This window comes from Acinonyx jubatus, chromosome B2 (genome assembly GCF_027475565.1).
Source record: "Acinonyx jubatus isolate Ajub_Pintada_27869175 chromosome B2, VMU_Ajub_asm_v1.0, whole genome shotgun sequence".
In the NCBI taxonomy this organism is placed as follows: domain Eukaryota; kingdom Metazoa; phylum Chordata; class Mammalia; order Carnivora; family Felidae; genus Acinonyx; species Acinonyx jubatus.
In genome coordinates, this window is record NC_069385.1 from 52,815,299 (window position 1) to 52,838,318 (window position 23,020).

General features: G+C 41.0%; 1 protein-coding gene across 1 annotated transcript in view; it reads right to left on the minus strand.

The window, feature by feature from the left end:
* The window catches only part of CCDC162P (coiled-coil domain containing 162), a 176,857-nt gene that overhangs the window by 25,821 nt on the left and 128,016 nt on the right, over positions 1-23,020 (minus strand). The window contains exons 35-37 of the mRNA XM_027057133.2: positions 13,222-13,451; positions 11,953-12,091; positions 10,398-10,518 (exon numbers count right to left, since the gene is read on the minus strand). Coding sequence (XP_026912934.1) covers positions 10,398-10,518; positions 11,953-12,091; positions 13,222-13,451 — 490 coding nt within the window. The remainder of the gene's footprint in view (positions 1-10,397; positions 10,519-11,952; positions 12,092-13,221; positions 13,452-23,020) is intronic.

Genomic DNA, 23,020 nt, shown 5'->3' on the forward strand with positions numbered 1-23,020 from the left:
CTCTGAAGCCCCACGAACAATATTCTGTTATCCTAACTAATGATCCCAAATCAAATGTTATTATTGATCCTACATGATATCTATTTTCACTAAGTCATTAAGTATCTGAACAATTATTTTGGCCTAATATAGTTAACATAAATAAATGAAGAGCTATTATAGTTACAGCTACAGACTAGAAATGTTGAGGGCTGACAGGCTATGAACTTTAGCTCCTGGATTGAAGCAGCAATAGGCTGACACATACAAGATGAGGCATATATGCATTTATTCAGAGAAGCATTGTTTAGGACAGCAGAAGCTTGGAAGCAACATATAAACTATGGTATTCCAATGGAATAGTATGCATCTCTGGAAAGAAACCTCCCCATGTGCTAATAGGAAAAGAACCATAGATTTTTTTTCCAATTTTTTTAATGTTTATTTTTATTTTTTAGAGATAGACAGAGCATGAGCGGGGGGGGGGGGGCCGAGAGAGAGATAGATGGAGACACAGTATCTGAAGCAGGCTCTAGGCTCTGAGCTGTCAGCAAAGAGCCTGATGCGGGGCTTGAGCCCAAGAACCATGAGATCATGACCTGAGCCGAAGTTGGACACTTAACTGACTGAGCCACCCAGGTGCCCTAAGAACCCTTGATTTCTATGTGAAAAATACAAGGTGAAGAAAAGTGAATATAACGTGTTATGTTTTATAACAAAGACATGATAAATATTAAATGAGGGGATATCCCCTCAAGCCTACTCAAGATTATTGCTCCGGAATGCCAGTGTTCTCCAATATCACTTCTCCCCTCTTTCTTGGATCATTCACAATAGTTCACGTTCTCTCTCCCACATCATAAAATCCTGCTTTTGACCCCACTTCCCCTGTCAGCTATTGCTTCATTTTTTTTGCTCCCTTTTTAGCAAAACTCTCGGGAAGAAAGGCCTATCCTGGCTGGCTGTGACTTCTCTCCAAATCCTTCGTAAGCCCACTCACCCAGCTTTCCTCTCCATCACTCCCCTGAACCTGATTTTGTTATAAACACCAGTGACCTCAACATGACTAAAAACATTGTTTTTACCTGACTACCAGAAGCATTTCACACAATTTGCCACATTCCTTCTGCTTGAGAAACTTTCATCACTAGATGTTGGGACACCACTGTCCTAGTTTTCCTCTACCTCAGTGTCTGCTCCTTCTAAGTCCCTTTTGCTGGTTCTCCTTGTCCTCTCCCCCAGCTCTCTTTTTGTTTGTTTTGTTTTAAGTTTATTTATTTTGAGACAGAGAGAGAGCGAGCGTGCGAGAGAGCAGGGGAGGGGCATAGAGAGAGGGAGAGAGAGAGAGAATTCCAAGCAGACTCCATGCTGTCAGTGCAGAGCCTGACAGGGCTCGAACTCAGGAACCGTGAGATTATGACCTGAGCCGAAATCAAGAGTCAGACACTTAACGGACTGAGCCACCCAGGCTCCCCTCCCCACTCCGGAACTTAACATAAGAGTGTCCTAGGACTCAGCCCTTGGTTCACCTCCTTTTTTTCTATCTACGCTCACTTCCTTGGCTATCTTATGTAGTCTCATAGCTAAATACCATCCATATGCGGACAACCTTCAAATTGAGATCTAATACTCACTTGGCATCTCTTCTTGGATGTCTAAAAGGGTTTTCTTTTCGTTTTTTAAAATTAATTAATTATATTTTGAGATTGAGAGAGAGGCAGAGGGAGAGTGAGAGAGAGAATCCTAAGCAGTCTTGATCTCACGACTGTGAGATCATGACCTGAGCCAAAATTGAGTTGGATGCTTAACTAACTGAGCCACCCAGGCACCCCTAAAAGGTACTTCAAACATCACTTGTGCATAATTAAATTCTTTATTTTTTTTAACTTTTTTCTTTTAAATGTTTATTTATTCTTGAGAGAGAGACAGAGTGTGAGCGGGAGAAGGGCAGAGAGAGAGGGAGACACAGAATCCAAAGAAGGCTCCAGGCTCCGAGCTGTCAGCACAGAGCCTGACACAGGGCTTGACCTCACGAAATGTGAGATCATGACCCGAGCCGAAGTTGGTCGCTTAACCTACTGAGCCACCCAGGCGCCCTAATCTTTGAACTTCTCTCCCTAATTTTCCATCTCAGCTAATGGCAATTCTATTTTCCCAATTGCACAGGTCAAAAATCTTGGGAGTTTTATCATGGACTCTTCTCTTTCCCCCACACCCAACATACAATCCATTAGTAGTTACTTCAAAAACATGCCCTGAATCTGACCACTTAATACTTTCACTGCTCCCAACCTTGTTTGAGCCACCATCTCCCCTTGCTGGGATTACTGTAGTGGCCTCCAAAGCAGCCTCTCCCTTCTTCTATCCTTTTTCCTTTACAGTCCATTCTCAACACAGCAGCCAGAGACACACCATTAACATATGTCAGATCAAAATCTGGGACAGGCACTGCCTCACACTCGGAGCAAACACTAAGAATAGGCCCTGCATGATCCACTCTCTCTCTTTTCACCCTTCCTCTCTGACTTCACCTCCTCCTTCTTTCCCACTCTCTCTCCACTCCGGCTACAGGTCTTTCTGCTTCATAAACATGGTAGGCACACTCTGCTCAAGTCCCTTGGATGGACTGTTCTTCTGTCTGGGATGCTCTTCCCGCAGATACCCACGTAGCTAACTCCCTCACCTCCTTCAAACTTTGCTCAATATGTCACTTTCTCCCTGAAGTCTATCCTGACCGTCCTATTTAAAATTGCAATGCACTCCCTTCAAACCTCCATACGCCATCCTCCTTACTCCATTGTTTTCTTACTTCTTGTGTTACTTATTATCTGTGTATCCTCTTCTAGATGATAAACTCCACAAGAGTAAGGAGTTTTACTCCATGACAGTAAGGTTGTACCCCAAAATGGTGCCTAAAATATAGTAGTGTGTAACATACTAGGTGCTCAATAAATAGATAATTGAATGAAAGAATGAATTAGTGTAGGCATAAAGAAGCACCCTTAGGATATATTAAAAACTAATAAAAATGCCTACTTGGGGTGGCAAAAGGGGATCAGTGGTAGCAACTTGATCTCTAAATATGTATATTATTGTATCGTTTTGAGTTTTAACCAGGTGAATGTTTTAGCTGTTAAAAAAAATCAAACTTAAAAACAACAGGACGGTGCTGGAGCAGTGGAAATATGTCAACACTCCTTAACTTCCATATGGAAGAGCAAAAGCACATGTGTATGTTTAATTACGTTGGGTAGGGCCTACTTCCTTGTGCATGGCCCCAGGGGAGTCTTGAAACAAAGAGAAACCTATGGAGTCAGAGATAGAAGCCAAGCCCTGCCCCACTCCCTTTTCTGCTGTGGGGGTTCTGGCCATCAGCAAGAGTACACACAAGGCCACTCCCTGTCGCCAGCTGTTTCTAATTTCAGACGTGATTTCATACTCATACTTTCATTTTTCTGACAGGAGACTCGGTACACACAAGAGGAAACATCCAGCACAATCCTCTCAGAAATGTGGATAGGACAATGCAGGAGTACCTGGTATTTGCAATTATGTTGTTTACTGGGTGGTCCTGAGTTTGAAAATGGGGTTCCACGATTCTTCTACAATTGGCTACTTTCCATCACGAACATATAAATCTGACTTTGTTTTTCCTTTAGGACAATAAAGGTGATTAGACATAACACCATTGTCCTGGTACAGCTGAAGTGGAAAATCTAAAAAAAAGTTAATGTGCCTAGAAGTTCACACTTCTTAAGATGTTTAAGACTTTTGTACGTCTAAGCTTTGACAAAATGGAGTTCATGTATGCTTCAGAAATTTTTCAGACACAGAATTGGATACTTTTTCCAGGGTAATTGAGTGGTAGGTCTCTGGCTTATGGAAAAGCTTGGCAAGGGACCACATCTGCCACATACTTCTGGTTTGGGGACTGTCAGCTGGCAAATGCCCACAGAGCTGGTTTGGGTTTAGCTCTGGGGCTCAGCTGAAGGGGAAGTATTTTACCAGAGTGCTGGAAATCTTTCCACCGTGCTTCTTCCTCATGAGTTCAAGTTCAGACATACAAGTACATCTGTAGGCAGGCGTCAGGGGAAGCCAGGGAGAAGAGAATTCATCCAAGAGAAGTAATTTCTGGCCAAGCAGAGTTGGTGTTCTCTAAATGTGTCTCATTTTCATTGTGTGTTGTGTTTGTGGCTTCTCTGAGATGAAGCAGTTTTTGACACTAGCATGGAGGTGGGAAAGAGACGGCACACTGGGGGTCAAATTAGGGTTTTGTTCTTTCCTCTCATTCTGTGCCCAGGTCCTTTGGCTGGAGGAAACTTTGACTTCCTCCTCGCCAAACCACTTCCCCTCTCTCCCTCTATGAATGCTCCCCCCACCCCTATGCAGCCTCCTCCCTTTAGGAAGCGTATCTTGGTTTGGTAGCATTTCACTTCTCTAACACAACCACCGGCCTCTGTGCCTGAGTCTCCTGGGTCCTGAGCCAAGCAGAACTGAAACTTGAAGGCACACAACTGCCAACCAAGGTTGTTCTCCTGACCACCAGGGTTCCCCCAGAAGGTGGGTAGGTTGAAACCTTATTGCTTTAAGCAATGTATTTTGTACTCCTGTGTTTCTCAAACTGCTCCCCAGAATGGTTGAGTTGATGATAGATATTCCCAAGGGGAGAAAAGGGTTCTGTGGTCAAATAAATGTAAAGAACATTTCATACTCTCTCTCCTGGAGATTTACAGTGCACAGTAGGATAGTAAAGGCTCTGAGGTCTAGAGCAAAGAAATCTTTTTAGCATTATTTACCACAAGTTTCCCAAACTTCTTTGACAACAAATAAAACCTTTCTCCCACAACCCCTGCAAAACGCAGTAGAAATCCTCTTATCCAATCAAGACTAAGAGTTGGTTGATCAAAAGAAGTCTGATAAACCAGAGAATGCTTAAAAAATGACATGTAGTACCTTAAACATTTTATTTAACTTAAAAATACATAAATATACAAACATTTGCCCATTTTCTAATATAGAACTTAGGTCTTGCCTTTGTATGTGCCCACACATTGGAGTTCTGTACTATCTTTCTTCTATAAATCATAACACATAGTACATGGTCTACAATTCCTAGTGTGTGTTTTGTTGTGTTTGTTTGTTTACTTGTTTCTTTCTTTTTATGAAGAAAAAATAAAAAGACCACGAAAAATCCAAATGTGTCATTTTTTAAGGGCAGTTTTAAGTCCATAGAAAAACTGAGCAGATGGGTACAGAGAGTTCCCATATATTCCCTGCCCCCTTCACCTCCAACACACAGCCTCCCCAACTATCAACATCCCACACCAGTGTGGTATGTCTGTCATAACTGATGAGCATACACTAACATGTTATTATCACCCAAAGTCCATAGTTTACATTACAGTTCACAATCTTGGTGAAACTATGGGTTTGACAAATATATAATTGGCGTCTATCCACTATTACATTATCATAAAGAATAGTTTCACTGCCCTAAAATCCCCGTGTTCTGCCTGTTCATCTTTCTCTCCCCTCTAACCCTTTGGCAACCACTGATCTTTTTGCTATCTCCATGGTTCTGCCTTTTCTCGAATGTCATATGGTTGGAATCATGCAATGTGTAGCCTTTTCAGGTGGGCTTCTTTCACTTAGTAATGTGCATTTTTATCCTTGTCTTTTCATGGTTTGATAGCTTATTTCTTTTTAGCATTAAATAATATTCCATTGACTGGATGTACCACAGTTTATCCATTTCAACTTGTTTTTTTTAAGTTTATTTATTTAGAGAGAGAGAGACAGAGAGACAGAGCGAGATAGAGAGAGAACAAGAAGGGGAGGGGCAGAGAGGAGAGATAGAATCCCAAATAGGCTCCATGCCATCAGTGCACAGCCTGATGCAGGGCTCAATAATGACCTGAACCAAGATCGGGAGTTGGACGCTTAACCAACTGCACCACCCAGGCACCCCTCAACTCGATTTTTATGAGAAGATCTCTTTTTGTACTCCCATTTCATTGGTTTATATAATACTGAATTAAATTACCCACACACAATGACAAATAAAAGTGGCATAAACCGGTTTGAAGCAAACAATGATCAGTGAAGCTAGGTAAACACAGGCAATCCAAAGACTGTGATTAACGACTATTTTGGCGGCTTGTGTTAAGAAGGGAATGGGAAGCTTCAGGCAGCCTGGGAGTCTGTTAGTGCAAGGTGCATGAGAGAACTCCTGCCCTAGAATGTTGGGGAACTTGTGTTCTAGGGCACACTGCTGGGAATGCTGGCCTCGGCCACCCTCTTTTAAGTGTTTGGATTGTGCTTCCCTTAAGCAAAACATTTTTGTCCACTCACTGTTAACATATGTATATTTGTGTATTTCTAACTACCTACAACACTGTCACTGGCTAATACTGTATAGTATGATGTACTCAGGGCCAGGCTCATTAACAATGAGAATGGAGCTCAGTCTACATTCCTAGAGTTTTCTTGACCTTTTGAAATTTTTTGTCTGACTTCTTATCAGATGTGGTTAACTTATCTTTTTTAACCTCATACTGTGGCTGAAGATAAGCATGTATCAGGATTAGAAATGTCTTTACTATTACTTTTTTTTTTTTTTAATTTTTAATGTTTATTTTATTTTTGAGAGAGAGAGAGAGACAGAGTGTGAGTGGGGGAGGGGCAGAGAGAGAGGGAGACACAGAATCTGAAGCAGGCTCCAGGCTCTGAGCTGTCAGCACAGAGCCTGACGCAGGGCTCGAACTCACAAACCATGAGATCATGACCTGAGCTGAAGTTGGACGCTTCACTGAGCCACCCAGGCACCCCTGTCTTTACTATTTCTTAGTGCTTGCTTGTGGATTGCCTCCAAGTGGTCACTTCAGGACACCTCAGTGTGTAGTGTGACATGTGACTTCTTACATATGGATTTAATCTACTTAGAAGTTTTAATATCTTCTTCCCACACTCCTGGGATATACGCACTCCACTTTGGAGACTGCTGACCTTATAAATGTTCAGAGAAATTGAGAAAATCAATTAAAAATGACTTGAATGCTAAAATGCTAAATATGGAGAATAGCAGAGCCTTTTTGAATCAGTGGAACCCATCTCTATGCTAAGCCAAGCCCTGAAGCTGAATAAGATTGTCTGGAGCTGCTTTTTAAAGCTCCCAGGGGAGCACTAGTTCAGCTATCACAAACCAACACTGGAAGAGGTGTGGCTGCTGCATTTTCGGATGCTCACTGACAAACTGGAAACCCATTCAGAAGCTCTAGAAGAAGACTAAGCTCCAAGACAAGGTGGGAAAGAGGGAAAAGATAGAGAGGTATTAGAGGGCTGATTTCTGGCAGGCACAAACATAGACACCAGAGTTGTCCAACAGGGAAAGAGGAGACCCTGAGGGAAGGACAAGAGACTGGCATGTCCCCTGGATCTCAATAGTCTCCATTCCCAACTCCCTCTGTAGAAATCCCTAACCCCAAGGTAACCTTGACCTCAAAGGGCAGCCCATGTCGGAAGCCCCATCCACTATGACTGCTTTTTGCACTGAGATGAGCAGTAGGAAGGTGGAGATTCCAAGGTTTTATTGCCTTCTTCGAAGTTTCCTAGCCCACAAAGGTCTCAGGAAGACTACACTGAAGAACACCGGGCACACAGTGGGGACTCCATCACTTGCACTGAGGGAACTCACTAGAGGAGGATACTCACATTGAGTCAACAATAAGAAAACACCCTCACTATTGGCATTTACATGCACATGAGTACAGAATTTGAACAAGAGTTTACAATTGGCCAGTACACTCTAGCCAAAGTAAGTTTTGATAATATCTTTTTTTAAAATTAACGTTTATTTATTTTTGAGACAGAAAGAGACAGAGCATGAACGGGGGAGGGTCAGAGAGAGAGGGAGACACAGAATCTGAAACAGGCTCCAGGCTCTGAGCTGTCAGCACAGAGCCCGACGCGGGGCTCGAACTCACGGACCGCGAGATCGTGACCTGAACCGAAGTCGGACGCTTAACCGACTGAGCCACCCAGGCGCCCCTAAGTTTTGAAAATTTCAATGTTAGCAGCGTTAAAAATAACTCTACCCCAGAGCAAAAGCATAAGAGACTCTTAAAAACTGAGAACAGGGGCGCCTGGGTGGCGCAGTCGGTTAAGCTTCCGACTTCAGCCAGGTCACGATCTCGCGGTCCGTGAGTTCGAGCCCCGCGTCGGGCTCTGGGCTGATGGCTCAGAGCCTGGAGCCTGTTTCCGATTCTGTGTCTCCCTCTCTCTCTGACCCTCCCCCGTTCATGCTCTGTCTCTCTCTGTCCCCTCAAAAAATAAATAAACGTTGAAAAAAAATTAAAAAAAAAAACAACTGAGAACAAACTGACGGTTGATGGGGGGTGGGAGGGAGGGGAGGGTAGGTGATGGGTATTGAAGAGAGCATCTTTTGGGATGAGCACTGGGTGTTGTATGGAAACTAATTTGACAATAAATTTCATATAATAAAAATAAATAAATAAATAAATAAATAAATAAATAAATAAATAAAAATAACTCTACCCCGCCCCTCTGCCTAACTCCCACCAGCCCCTTATGGAGGCTCTTTCCAAGCACAGCTGACAGCACCCTGCACAAGGCAGCACACAGAGCCACAAAGCAAAAAAAGTTTTGTCCCTTGCCCCCCATCTGGGTGTCTCATTAAACCACAGCCTGAAACATGAAGATGGTTGCACCTGCTGTGCACTTGTGGATTTTCTCCCAAGACTCAGAGGGGAGTTGCCTGGAAGCAGCCATCACAGCACAATAACACGTGCTTTTTGTGTCTTGTTAAATGTTCTGTAAATGAAGCTCAACCACACTCAGCTTTCTGGTGACATTCAGCTCTCTGGTGACACCCTAGCCGAGAAGTGGCTTGCCCTCTCACTGCACAGCCTTCTGCCAAAGCCCTGTTCATAGAATTCAATTACTCGAAGCACTGATAAAATGACAATGTCTTAGGTGAGGACAGATGTTATTAATTAACATTATAATGTCTGTGGACTTTGTCTCAAGAAGAAAATCTAATTTAGTTTGCTAGTCAAACAACCCCTCCATGGTTCAAAGGTTGTGAGTTTTCCTACAGAATTAGTAGGAGTTAGGAGTAGACAGTTCAGACAGGACCAGCTATGTAATCTATGGCACGCTGTGCAAAATAAAAATGCAGGGCCTCTTTTCCAAAAAGCAGGGAAGAAAAGCACCATTAATAGATACTAAAATATAGTGTTTTCTTTCTTCTGCAGTCTCTTTCTTGACCTGTCATGGTGTTTTTATTTGTTTTTAATGTTGTACTCCCTAGGCATGGAAATGCTTGTGAGGAGAGTGAGACACTCACTCCGAGGAGCTCTACCCTGTGACTGGGAGCATGAGTGCCTGTGTAGCTACTGAACTGAGGTTCTGTGCCCTGGCCAGGGGTGGAGAAGTTGAACCAGGCATCTTTCCCTCCCAGGGGCCCACTGTGGACAGGCAATCCCAAGGGTATTGTAGCCTCTGTCCTGGGATATTGTACAAATCTAAGGATAGGCAATAGGCTTGCTCCCACCGAGTCACCCATTAGATGTACCATGATGTTGCCAGACTAGGGTCATTGAGTTTTTACTAGGTACACATATCCCCATCCTCCTCCTGCTCAGCAACCGCCCCCCCTCCCTGGAGTGGAGGGCAGCAGCAATGGCCTGGTGGGGATGGTGAGGGGGAGATTAGGGGCGCCCAGGGTACTAGAGAGCAGACGAATAGGTAGCTAAGAGCCATTTGGCAAGGTGGGGAGGCAGTAAGAAGCAGGACTTCATGTAAGGCAAGGCTCCAAGTCTTGGTGCATTCTCCATTGACTCACTGGATTCCGCTTACAAAACACAAACTCTTAGTCAAAATTAAGAGTTTCAAGATGGCAGCCATAGAAAATTAAGCCCCAAGTACCCCTGAATCCTGTGTGAGTGTGCAGATCACATGTCCATGAAGTGACCCTGACTTTAGAGCTCAGATGAAAGGAAATAATTTTGATTACCTTCCCACCCCAAATACATGTGTTTGTAAGATTTTGACATTTATATGTTATATATATGTATAATACATATGTGCACTTAAATATATTACAAGTAAGAAAAGCTTATATGTTTTCCCCGTTTCAACTTTATTTCAGTTATGAGTTAATCAACAGAGCTGAAACTGAACTTAACAAATGTTTTCTATTTAAAAGATTTTAAGTGGAAGGAAATATGTCAAAATGTTAATAGTTCTCTCTGGGCCAAGTTATTAAAAAGTAATTTTTATATCATTGTCTGGACATTATAGTACCTTTTCACCATGAAAATGACACATGGATTCCTTTCATAATTAGGAAAAAACCAATAAATGCTATTTTGTAAAGTAATAAAATAAACATACTTTACCTGTAGGGAGAGTACCCTGGTCCTTGGACTTTTCTGATACAACCAGTGCTCTTTCTGTCTTAACTTTTCTTAATACTTCCTGGATCATATGAATTTCAAGATTTTCCAGAAGCTTCTGAAGCTAGAGTAAGAAGTTTGAGTCACTTTCTACACTCAGCTTATACTCTAAGCTCCCAAGTCACATTCCTGCAGAAGGGTCTGGGATTAGGTGCTGTCCCTTAGCTACTCTCTCCCGGGGAAGACGAAAGGGTTCCTTTCCTGGATTTCTAAGTACTTCTGCGACCGTAGATATACCTCTTTGGGGATCAGCATCTTTTCCTGGTCCACATCCCCACTGATAAAACATAACCTTTTATTTATTTATTTTTATTATTTTATTTTATTTTTTTAAACCAAGTTCTGCTAAATTGCAAAGTGCTCAATGTCTGAGGTGACCTCATGTGTTTGGGGGTCTCTAAATGTAGCCAGGAATTTCATGAGCTGTTATTACAAGAGAGACCCCTGGGCCTGAAACTTGATTTAGATATCCAGAGGGATTTCATGAGAAGATTAAAATTCTAAACATGACCAATAGAAAAATTTCCCAATAATCATGAACCCTTACTTTATCCATTATGCTTGTTGGGCCCACATTTCTCCCTGTCAGAGGACCCCAGGTACTAGAGAGAACCAGGATTCAGAAGGGTAAGCAAGGGGATTCGGGACTGGGATGTGTGTATGTTGGAGGCGGGGGAGCTGAATTCTCCTTGATGTTCAGGGGACGTGAATCTCTGCGTTGACACTCAAACAGCTAGAGGTTTTGTTTGCCTGTGACAGTGAGCACAGCCACATTGGGTCTATGTCCTAGGACAAAGGTAAACAAACACTTGGGAAAACAGCCTCTCACATAGATCATCTAGCATACACCAAATGGATTAGTGCATAAATTGCGTGGTCTTACTCTCAGAAAAAAAAAAAAAAAATCACAGGAGCTATTTTAAATACATTCCATTGCCATGGGTGTGGGGGGGGGCAGATAATTGTGTGCCAGATTTTATGTTTTTTTTTTTCAGTTTATTTATTTGTTTTGAGAGAGACAGAGACAGTGCGAGTGGGGGAGGGGCAGAGAGAGAATGAGAGAGAGAATCCTAAGCAGGCTCTGCCCTGTCAGGCTCGAACTCATGAACTGTGAGATCATGACCTGAGTTGAGATCAAGAGTCAGACGCTCAACCAACTGAACCACGCAGGTACCCCTAGATTTTATGTTTAAGATGCTAGTGGTTATGTTCTCTATCACAGTCTTTTTTTGTGTGGTAGTCCACCTTAATTTGAGGAAAATCAAAATATGAAGATTCAGACTTACAAAATGGGAACATTAGGGGGTAGTTATTTGCTTAATCAAAGCCCTACATGCCTTTAGGTACTTAGTTCCTTCTGAGCCTGTTCAGTGATTTACACACCTACAATCTACACTTAATGTCTTAGAAAAAAAACCACTTGGGTGTATCTGTAGTATTACATGCTTATGCCATAAAGCAAATTTTCAAAGTCAAATTCAAAATGGCTCCTGCATACCTGTTGAATTTTTATTTCAATTTCTGAAGCTCCTTCAGGGGGAAGAATAGACTGACTACTTATTATGAGATCTTCAAATTCATCTTCTTTCCCCATCCGCCTAGCTATAGCTTTCATGCTGGGGTAGAGGATGTCAGTTCTATTAAAGAAGAGAGACCAAAATTAGTAAACAAACATATTTTTTCTCATTCAGATTCTCTGACAATTATTTTCATTCATGTTCTGTCTCCTGTCATCATGTATAAACCTCCCAACTCATTTTAGATACTCACATCGACATCTAAATTCACTATAGTTGTTGCACCCTTAGTCAATATTAAATCCTAGGCCTTTTCCCACTGGGCACATTTAATTTTCGTCTTCATTTAGTCTTTAAAATATTGACAAGTTTTGGGGCACCTGGGTGGCTCAGTCGGTTAAGCAGCCAATTCTTGATTTCAGCTCAGGTCAAGATCTCATGGTCTGTGCATCAGGCTCTGCACTGACAGTGCAGAGCCTGCTTGGGATTCTCTCTTTTTCTCTCTCTCTCTGCCCCTCCTCCTACTTGTGCTATCTCTAAAAATAAATTAATAAACTTTAAAAAAAATTGACAAGTTTTCTCATTCCCTAGTTACCAGGAAAGCTGACTGTGATAATTCATAAAATAGACCACAAGGACTATAGCACCAAAGAGAACCTTCTTATGCCCAGTAAGGTCCAAGGATGGTAAATGCTTGTTTGATAACAGACACATGGAAGAGGCAACATATCTTTTCTGACAGCTAATTCATCCCAGCCAGAGCCTGAAGTGTGAAAACACCCTACCATCCTACAGACCTAAGATCTCATGTTGCACCATATTATACCTCTGGCCATAGTGGGTGAAACTCTCAGAGACTCAGCACTTGGGTCTAATGGGGTAGAAAGTAGGGAAGAGTTCACAGCAGCAGCATCTCCCTACCCAGTGCTTGCTGGGATCCTATGAACTAAAAAAGCTTAGAGTCAGCACCATGGGAACACTTGAGAAGCACAAGTTCCCAGGGACAGAACTCTGGGTAAATGATGTACAGTATTGCTTAGTGGAACCCAGCACTGTCCCTGAATTCAGTAGAACCCAGCTTTTGCAGTAAAGCACTGTTTATAGAGACATATTGCCCAGCTTCCTCTGAGCTCGGTGGGGCTGGGCATACCAGAATTCATGGACCAAATCTCTCCCTCAGCAAGGGGCAGGAATGTGCCAAGCCTCAGATTCCACTCATCCACGAGAATTTCCACCTTAGCAACACTTACCCGTAGAGTTCTGAGAACTGGTTGTGGAGGGAGACAGAACTGCCGTCCCGGCCTTGCAGTTTGAGCTGGCCCCAGTGGTCCTTCAGCACTTCCAGCTGCTTCCACAGCACCAGAAATGATCTCAGGAAAGCAAGAGACATCATCGTATTGCATGGGCCCCTCAGCAGCTCGGAGACCTTGGGGCTGCTTTGGAACTGACTTCTGAATCCTGGCACTCTGGACAAATCTGGCTGAAAGCATTATAGAAATTCTTCTTTATTGATCATAGGTCAATATGCGGTGACATTTTACATGCAGCCCATGCAGAATGAACATTTTGAGAAGGCCTATTCTCCCCAGGAGGAATGGTTTGCAGGCCTATAGCACATTTAAAGCTGAGAGAGAGTAAACATCCTTCCTAAATAGACAGTATACAGAAAAGAGGGAAATGTCTCCATTTCAGCTTCCTGCTTGGGTCTTGAACCACTCATTTTAAAAACTCTTTACTTGGGTACTAACATTTTATCTGCCTTTGAAAAACGGAGCCTTTCATGTTCAGCCTCTGCATTCTGGAAAGTGCCTTTCAACACACTTGAGATTTAATTCCCCATCACGGTGGAGCTGTAATAAAACCTTAAATTAGGGATTTTACTCATTTTGTGGGTGAAGAAATGGAAACTTAAATTTACCTTATCTCCTATTCCTTCTCCCATCCTTTAAAAGTTCACATGTCTCTTCATTTGAATTTATTATTCAATAGGCAATTGTACTTTAGGATTATTTGTTCATTCATTCATTGGTGCTTTCCTTAAGTGTTTGTTGAGGGACTGCTATGAGTCCTGGAGAATTAGAGGGAACAAGGTTTTCAGGTCCCCTCTCCAGCAGCCAGTGGTGTGAGGTCCAGGGTCACCCAGAGAGTGACAGACAAAATGGGGACCTGTGTCCAGGAACCTCAGCCTGATGACAGTGTCTCAGTCACAGGAAAAGGAATATTCCTTTGCAGAAAAGGTGGCAAACCTGGATCATAATGTTATGACAAGAAGGGCCTCAGAGAACATTCAGGTAACAGCACCTCAGAGGCTCAAGTTTCTTGGCTCAGAACAGGAAGAACCACCACCTAGTGTAACTGGATCCCAGATCAGTACTAGTAACATATCTAAAGAAAGGCGTGGCTGCCAGAAAGAGGCTTGGTCAGAGGCAGAGTTGGCCAGCCAGACCCAGGGGACAGCCAGCAGCTCCTGCACACAGCTGACAACCCCTCAAGTGACCTACCTACTCAACAGCAAGCTAACCCAGGCACTTCCAGATTTGCTTTATCCTCAGAAAATTTTCACCAAATGACATCTTATGCAGTGGCCAAAAATATTCAACAGGCCAAGGCTGAACATGGTGACTGGGAGGGGGCAGCGTAGAGGCCATGTAATTGGCCCCCTCTGCTCAAAAAGCCCCAGGATGCTCCTTTTAAAGGGCTTGTGTGCAGTTTCACCCAAAGACCCAGTTAAAAAATGCCAGTTATATGTGAAGGCGATTTATTTGCTGATCTAAAAGCATCTGCTGGAGGAGCAGGGGCAGTTGGACTTTCCCCAGAGATGAAGGATGCCACTGGCAGATGCCAATATTTCACCCTCCACCTATCCTGCTAGCACAGGTGGGTGAACTCAGATGCAAAATCCTCTCCGCCACCACCTTGCTAAGACAAGCGGGGCGATGGACTGTGGCACTATCCCCTTTGCCTTGCTGAAGCCAGAACAGGCACCAGTGCCAACACTTCCCTGCTCCCCAGCTGGGGCAGGCAAGAGCAAGCAGTAGCAGCAGTCTCCCACTCCCGAACTAAAGCTGGTTGGTGAGCACAGGTGGTTGCAACACTCCCCCACTCACTGGTTGGGGCTGGCAACTGTGAGCAGTCCTGGCATTTTTCTGCTCTGAGCCTAAAGCCAGAATATGCACCCAGAAAAGGCACTCTCCTGCTGGATTCCTGAAACTCCTGGGCACATGCAGTCAAGACCCTTTCCTGCTGCCTTTCTAAGCTGGAGAGTGTGCCCCACCCCCTACACTCTCTAGCTGCCTAGTTAAGCCAGTGGATATGTGCAATCCATACAGAGGATGCTCCTTGACTGCCTGGCCCTCACGGCCAAGGGGGCTGACATTCCTGAGCTCCAAGGGAATATAAGAATCAGAAAGACAGTACTTGGCAGGCCACCACTCCAGGGCACTGCAGACAGCCAACTGAGACACAACCTTGCCTTCCTGTGACAAAAGCCCATTTACTTATCATGGGGCTTCAGGCTGAAGAACAGGCTTCAAGTTTTCCATACATCTAGAGGCTACAGAAGTGCTCCCAGGGAACATTGAGCAGGAAGACACCATCCTTGTGCACCCCCTTCACCTCGATACAGCTCAATAAGACCTCACAGAAAGGAGTTTATATATTCGTCTAGAGTCCCACATTTTGCAACTGTCACCCAAGGACACCTTCAGATCTTTTGGTTTGGAGGCAGCAGGGATTATGACTGTGGCCCCACAAGACTATATTTGCATATTTTAAAAGCTGCTACCTGAGGGTCTGACTTTCGATTAGCCTGAAACTTGGTGCTAAATGAAATTCCTCCCCTTAGAACACTGACAGGCTCTGGTACATCTCGACCATAAGGACATATCAATAATAAATCAAGTTGATCCGACAATCACAAAGTCGCAAGAAACAACCAAGAGCTAGGGCAAGGTTGAATGAGAACTTTCATCAACTGCACAAGAGCATGCCAAGGCTGAGAGAGGTAACTGTCTGGCCTAATACATAGACACAAACGCAGAGAGTCAAGAAAAGTGAGGAAACAGAAAAATATGTTCCAAATGAAAGAATAAGATAAAACCTCAGAAAAAGGTCATAATGCTATGGAGATAAGGATTCTATCTGATAAAGATTCAGGGTAATGGATGCTTACCAAACTTGGGAGAGGAATGGATTTACATAGTAAGGACTTCAACAAAGAAATAGAAAATATAATAGTATGAAACAGGAGTCCTAGAGCTGAAGAATATAATAACTGAAAAATACACTAGAGGGGTTAAACATCAGACTGGATGAAGCAGATGAACAGGTCAGCAAGCTGGAATACAAAGTAATGAAATTCACCCAGACAGAGCTGCAAAAGGAAAAAGGAATTTTAAAAAATGAAGATAGCTTAAGAGACCTATGAGACAACATCGAGCAGAATAACATTTGCATTATAGAGGTCCTAGAAAGAGAAAAGAAAGAGAAATGGGCAGAAAACTTATGTGAAGACATAATGACTGAAAACTTCCCTAACCTAGGGAAGGAAACAGATATCTAGGTTCAGGAATACCAGAGAGTTCCAAATAAGATGAACTCATTTCAATTAAAGTGTCAAAACTTAAAGAGAGAATCTTAAAAGCAGCAAGAGAAAAATTATTATTTACAAGAGAAACACCATAAGGCTATCAGCAGATTTCTCAGCAGAAACGTTGCAGGCCAGAAGAAAGTGGCATGATACATTCAAAGTACTGAAAGGCAAAAACTTCCAACCAAGAATGTTCTACCTAATGGTTATCATTCAGAATTGAAGAAGAGAGAGAATTTTTCAGGCAAAAGCTAAAGGAGTTCATCATTCCTAAACTGGCCTTACAAGGAATGTTAAATGGACTTCTTTAAGCAGAAAAGAGATGTCACTAATTAATAACAAATATACATACAAAAGTAAAAATATCACTGGAAAAGGTGAATGTATAGTAAAGATAATGAGTTAATCACTTATAAAGCTACTATGGAGGTTAAAAGACAAAAGTAAAGTTAACTAAAACTACAATGATTAGTTAAGAGATACATAAAATAAAAATATGTAAAATATGATATCAAAAACATAAAATGTGAAGGGGTGTGGTAATAAAAACATAGAGTTTAGAACATGTTCAAATTTAAGTTGCTATCAACTTTAAATTGATAGTTATATACATAGGATGATATATGCAAGCCTCAAAATAACTGTGTAGCAAAAACTCATATTAACTACATAAAAGAAGATGACAAAGGAAACTAAACATAACACTGAAGAAAGTCATCAAACCAGAAGGGAAGAAAGAAAGAAAAAAAGGAAGGAACAGAAAGGAACTACAAAAACAGCCACTCAACAAGTAACAAAATGGCAATAAGTACATACCATCAATAATTAAAATAAATGCAAATAGGCTAAATTCTCTAATAAAAAAACATAGAGTGGTTGAATAGACAGAAAAGCAAGGCATATTTATATACTACCTATAAGAGACTCACTTCGTAAGTAAGGACACACACTGACTGAAAGTGAAGGGATGGAAAAAGGTTATTCCATGCAAATGGAGATTAAAAAAAAAAAAGCTGGTGTAGCTTTAAACAAAATAGACTTTAAAGCAAAGACTATAATAAAGGAAAAGCATTTCTAAATATATGTTCATCCAACGTAAAGCACCAAAAATATAAAATAAATATTAAGAGACCTAAAGGGAGAAATTGACAGCAGTACAATAATGGTAGGGGACTTTGACATCCCACTTACATCAATTGATAGATCATTCAGACAGAAAAATCAATAAGGATACATTGGCCTTAAGTGATAGAAAGAAAGCCCAAGTTAATAAAAGGAAGATATAATAAAAATCAGAGCAGAAACAAATGAAATCAAGACTAAAAAGATAATTTTAAAAATCAATAAAATAAAGAGGTGGTTCTTTGAAAAGGTAAACAAAATTGAGAAACCCTTAGCTAGACTCACCAAGAAAAAAAAGAGAGAGCTTAAATAAATAAAATCAGAAATAAAAATCAGAAGTTACAACTGATACCACAGACATACAAAGGATCATAGAGACAATTATTAACAATTATACACAAATAAATTGTACAATCTAGAAGAAATAGACAAGTGCCTACAAATTTACAATCTTCAAAAACTGAATCATAAAAAAAACCAAAAAACAAAAAAATCAAAATAGACCAGTTACCAGTAAGGAGATTAAATCAGTAATCAAAAACCTCCAAACAAAGAAAAGTCCAAGACCAGACAGCTGGTGAATACTACCAAACATTCAAAGAAGATTTAATATCTATCCTTGTCAAACACTTCCAAAATATTAAAGAGGAGGGAATGTTTCCAAACACATTTTATGAGGCCAGCATTACCTGATACAAAAACAGACAAGGACATCACCCCCTCCAAAAATCATTACAGGCCAATATCCCTGATTAACACAGATACAAAAATCCTCAACAAAATATTATCAAACCAAATTAAACAATACATTAAAAGGATGATACACCATGATCAAATGGGATTTATTTCAGGAATGCAAGCATGGTCCAACATCCACAAATCAATCAACATGATACACCACATTAATAAAATGGAGATAAAAATCATGATCATCTCTACAGACACAGAAAAAATATTTGCAAAAATTCTCATCCATTTATGATAAAACTCTCCACAAAGTAGGTAGAGAGGAAATGCTTGTCAATGTAATAAAGGCCATATATGACAAACCTCCAGCTAATATACTCAATGGTGAGAAGATGAAAGTTTTTCCTTTAATATCAGGAACAAGACAAGGATGCCCACCTTCCACACTTTTATTCATTATAGCATTAGAAGTCCTAGCCAGAGCAATTAGGCAAGAAAAAAAAGAAATAAAGGCATACAAGTTGGAAAAGAAGAAGTAAAACTATCACTGTTTGCAGATGACATGATACTATATGTTGAAAACCCTAAAGATTCCACAAAAGAACATTAGAATAAATGAATCTAGTGAAGTTTCAGGGTACCAAATTAATATACAAAAATCTGTTCCATTTTTATACATTAATAACAAACTATCAGAATGAGAAATTGAGATTATAATCACACCAAAAAGAATACTGAAGAATAAACATAACTGAGGAGGTGAAAGACCTGTACACTGAAAACTATAAGTTGTTGTTAAAAGAAATTCAGGAAGACACTAATAAGTGGAAAGATAATCCATGCTCATGGATTAGAAGAATTAGTATTGTTAAAATATTCATACTACACAAAGCAATCTACAGATTCATGCAATCTCTATCAAAACTCCAATGGCATTTTTCACAGAACTAGAACAAATAATTCTAAAATTTATATGGAACCACAAAGGACCCCCAAATAACCAAAGTAATCTTGTTTTGTTTTTTTTTTTTTGACAGAGAGAGCGGAGTAGGGGAAAGGACAGATGGGGAGAGAGAGAGGGAGAGAGAGAGAGAGAGAGAGAGAGAGAGAGAGAGAGAGAGAGAGAATCTTAAGAAGGCTCCATACCCAGCATAGAGCCCAATTCAGGGCTCAATCTCATGACCGTGAAATCATGACCTGAGCTGGAATCAAGAGTCAGAGCCTTCACCTGCTGAGCCACCTAAGCACCCTAAGACCAAAACAATCTTGAGAAAAACAAAGCTAGAGGAGGTATCATGCTCCATGATTTCAAACTACACTACAAAGCTGTAATAATCAAATAGCCTGGTATTGGCATAAATGTAAACACATAGGTCAATGGAACAGAACAGAGAGCCCCAAAATAAATCCATGTATATATGATCAATTAATTTGTGACAAAGTAGGTAAGAATATAGAATGGGGAAACGACTGTCTCTTCAATAAATGGTATTGGGAAAACTGGACAACTACATGTGAAAATTAAAACAGACCACTATCTCGCACCATATAAAAAATAAACTCAAAATGTATGAAAGACTTGAATATAAGACCTGAAACTTAAAACTCCTAGAAGAAAACATAGGCAGTAAGATCCTTAACATTGGTCTCAGTAAGGGGCATCTGGTGGCTCAGTCAGTTAAGCTTCTGACTTCGACTCAGGTCATGAACTGACTGTTCATGGGTTCAAGCCCCACATCGGGCTCTATGCTGACAGTGCAGAGTCTGAAGCCTGTTTCAGATTCTGTGTCTCCCTCTCTCTCTGTCCCTTCCCTGCTTGCACTGTCTCTCTGTCTCAAAAATAAATAAAGGTTTAAAAAAAACCCCCAAAACATTGGTCTTAGTGATATTTTTTGGATCTAACTCCAAAGGCAAGAGAAAAACAAGGTAAATAAAAGTAAAAGTAAACAGGTGGGGAAAAAAACGTAAACAAGTGGACTACATCAAACTAAAAAGCTACTGCACAGTGAAGGAAGCCATAATAAAACAAAAATGTAATCTACTGAATGGGAAAAAAAATTTACAAATCACATACATAATAGGAGTTAATAGCCAAAATACATGAAGAAGTAATACAGCTTAATAATAAAAAAAAAAACACAGAAAAATCATGTTAAAAATTGGTCAGAGGATCTAATAGGTGTTTTTCCAAAGAAAACATACAGATGGCCAATAGGCATATGAAAAAGTGCTTAACATCACTAAGCACCAGAGAAATGCAAATAAAAACCAGAATGAAATATCACTGTACACCTGTCAGAATAACTATTATCAAAAAGACAAAAAAATAACAAGTATTGGCAAGGATATGATAAAAAGAGAACCCTTGTGCATAGTTGGTGGAAATGTAAACTGGTGCAGCCACTATGGAAAAGAGTATGGAGGTTCCTCTTAAAGATAGAATTACCGGGGCGCCTGGGTGGCTCAGTCGGTTGGGCCTCCGACTTCGGCTCAGGTCACGATCTCACGGTCCGTGAGTTCGAGCCCCGCATCAGGCTCTGGGCTGATGGCTCAGATCCTGGAGCCTGTTTCCGATTCTGTGTCTCCCTCTCTCTCTGCCCCTCCCCCGTTCATGCTCTGTCTCTCTCTGTCTCAAAAATAAATAAACGTTAAAAAAAAAGATAGAATTACCATATGATCCAGCAATTCTACTACTGGGTATCTACCTGAAGAAAATGAAAACACTAATTTGAAAAGATATATTCATATCATGTTCACTGTACCATTATTTACAATAGGCAAGGTACAGAGAAACAACCTAAGTGTTCATTGATGGATGACCAGATAAAGAAGATGTGATTACACACACACATAGAAATATTACTCAGCCATAAAATCAAATCTTGCCATTTGTGACAATATGGATGGATCTTGAGGGTATAATGCTAAGTGAAATAAGTCAGAGACAAATGCTGCATGCTTTGATTTATATGTGGAATCTAAAAAACAAAACCAAGACTCATAGAGACAGAGAACAGATTGGTGGTTGCCAGAGGAGAGGAGGTTTGGGGGACTAAATGAGTAAAGGGGATCAAGAAGTGCAAACTTCCAGTCATAAAATTAAAAAAAAAATCATGGGGATATAATGTCTAGTATGGGGAATACAGTCAATAATATTGTATTAACTTTGTATAGTGACAGATGGTAACTAGACTTATTGTGATGATCATTGCAATGCATACACCAGACACTAATATAGTATTGTATGTCAGTTACATCTCAATTTAAAAAGGAATTACAAATAAAAAATACACAAAAAACCTCCAACTTGCCTCTGAGGAACCCAGGGCTCCTGGGACCACAGTTTTAAAGGCCCATGACTTCCATTTTAGAGACTGAAGTCTAAGAGATCACAGCACGGGTTGCACAGCGGGGCCAGGAAACCCAGGGTCCTATCTCACGGGCAGTATATATTCCATTGTCTCCTGTTATGTATGAATATTAAATACTCTTAAATAAAATAAATCATATCATTAAACTAGTTAAAATAAACCATAACTTTAAAGCAAACTTCCCTTGTTAATATATTCATATTAAGAGAAGTCTTCTCTTCCTAAGTGTTTTAAAGGATGGAAGAAGGAACAGGAGACAAGGTAAAGAACAAAGGTGGGGGACCTGAGCTGGAATCAAGTGGGGGTGTCAGGGAAGGATGGCAATCCATCAAAAACAGGACTAAGAAATAGTCAACAGAGGGCCCAAAGGCCCAACATGCTTCTTGATCTTGGTACTACTTGGTGCCAATGCTTGCTTCGCAAATGCTCCATCTGAGTGAAATATCTAATTCTGTTGTGGAATTTAGATGGCACATCTAAACACTCTTCCTTTTCTACGAATTTTCCTGAAGTAGGCTGGTGACTCAATTGTAGCCAGTAAGACACAAGGAAAATCTATTACAAGGCTATTAGAAGGTTCTGGAGAGGATTTTCTTTCTTGGTAAAAAGATAAAGCCCTTTAAGGAGAAAGCTTTTTTTGCTCCTGTTTTCATTTTACATGGATGAAGGAGACATTTTGCTGACATACCCATAATGGCAGAGCGGGAGCATAAACCAACCTGAGTGACTGCACCAACCCAAACTGCCTCCTTAAGAGGCAAGTCTAAGGACTTGCTTTGCAAGATTAATACCTTTTGCTAATTTAATTCATGGCTAGTAGGACAACCTGTTACTTATAGCAGGTGGACCCTAATTGGCACAAAAGGGCATCAATCACCTCAAAGGTGGAAAAATCAGAAAAAGCTTCGGAAAGAGTGACGTGGAAGTTGAAACCCGAAGGATAAGTGGGAATTAATCAGATGATGACATAGAGAGGTAGGAGAAGGAAATTTTCCACCAGAGGGGTTAGCTTGCACAAAGTTACTGAGGAAAGAAAGCACGGTACATTTGATAAAATGAAAGAAGTTGAGGGTAGAAATATCAGCAGGAGCTAGGTAGTAAAGGGCTGGTTAAGGCATTTGGATCCTATTCTCAGGACATATGGAGGACACTGAAGGGCTGTAAGAGGGAAGGGACATAATCAGGTTTGCATTTTAAAATATTACTCTGGTAAGGGGTGCCTGGGTGGCTCAGTCGGTTAAGCGTCAGACTCTTGATTTCGGCTCAAGTCATGATCCCATG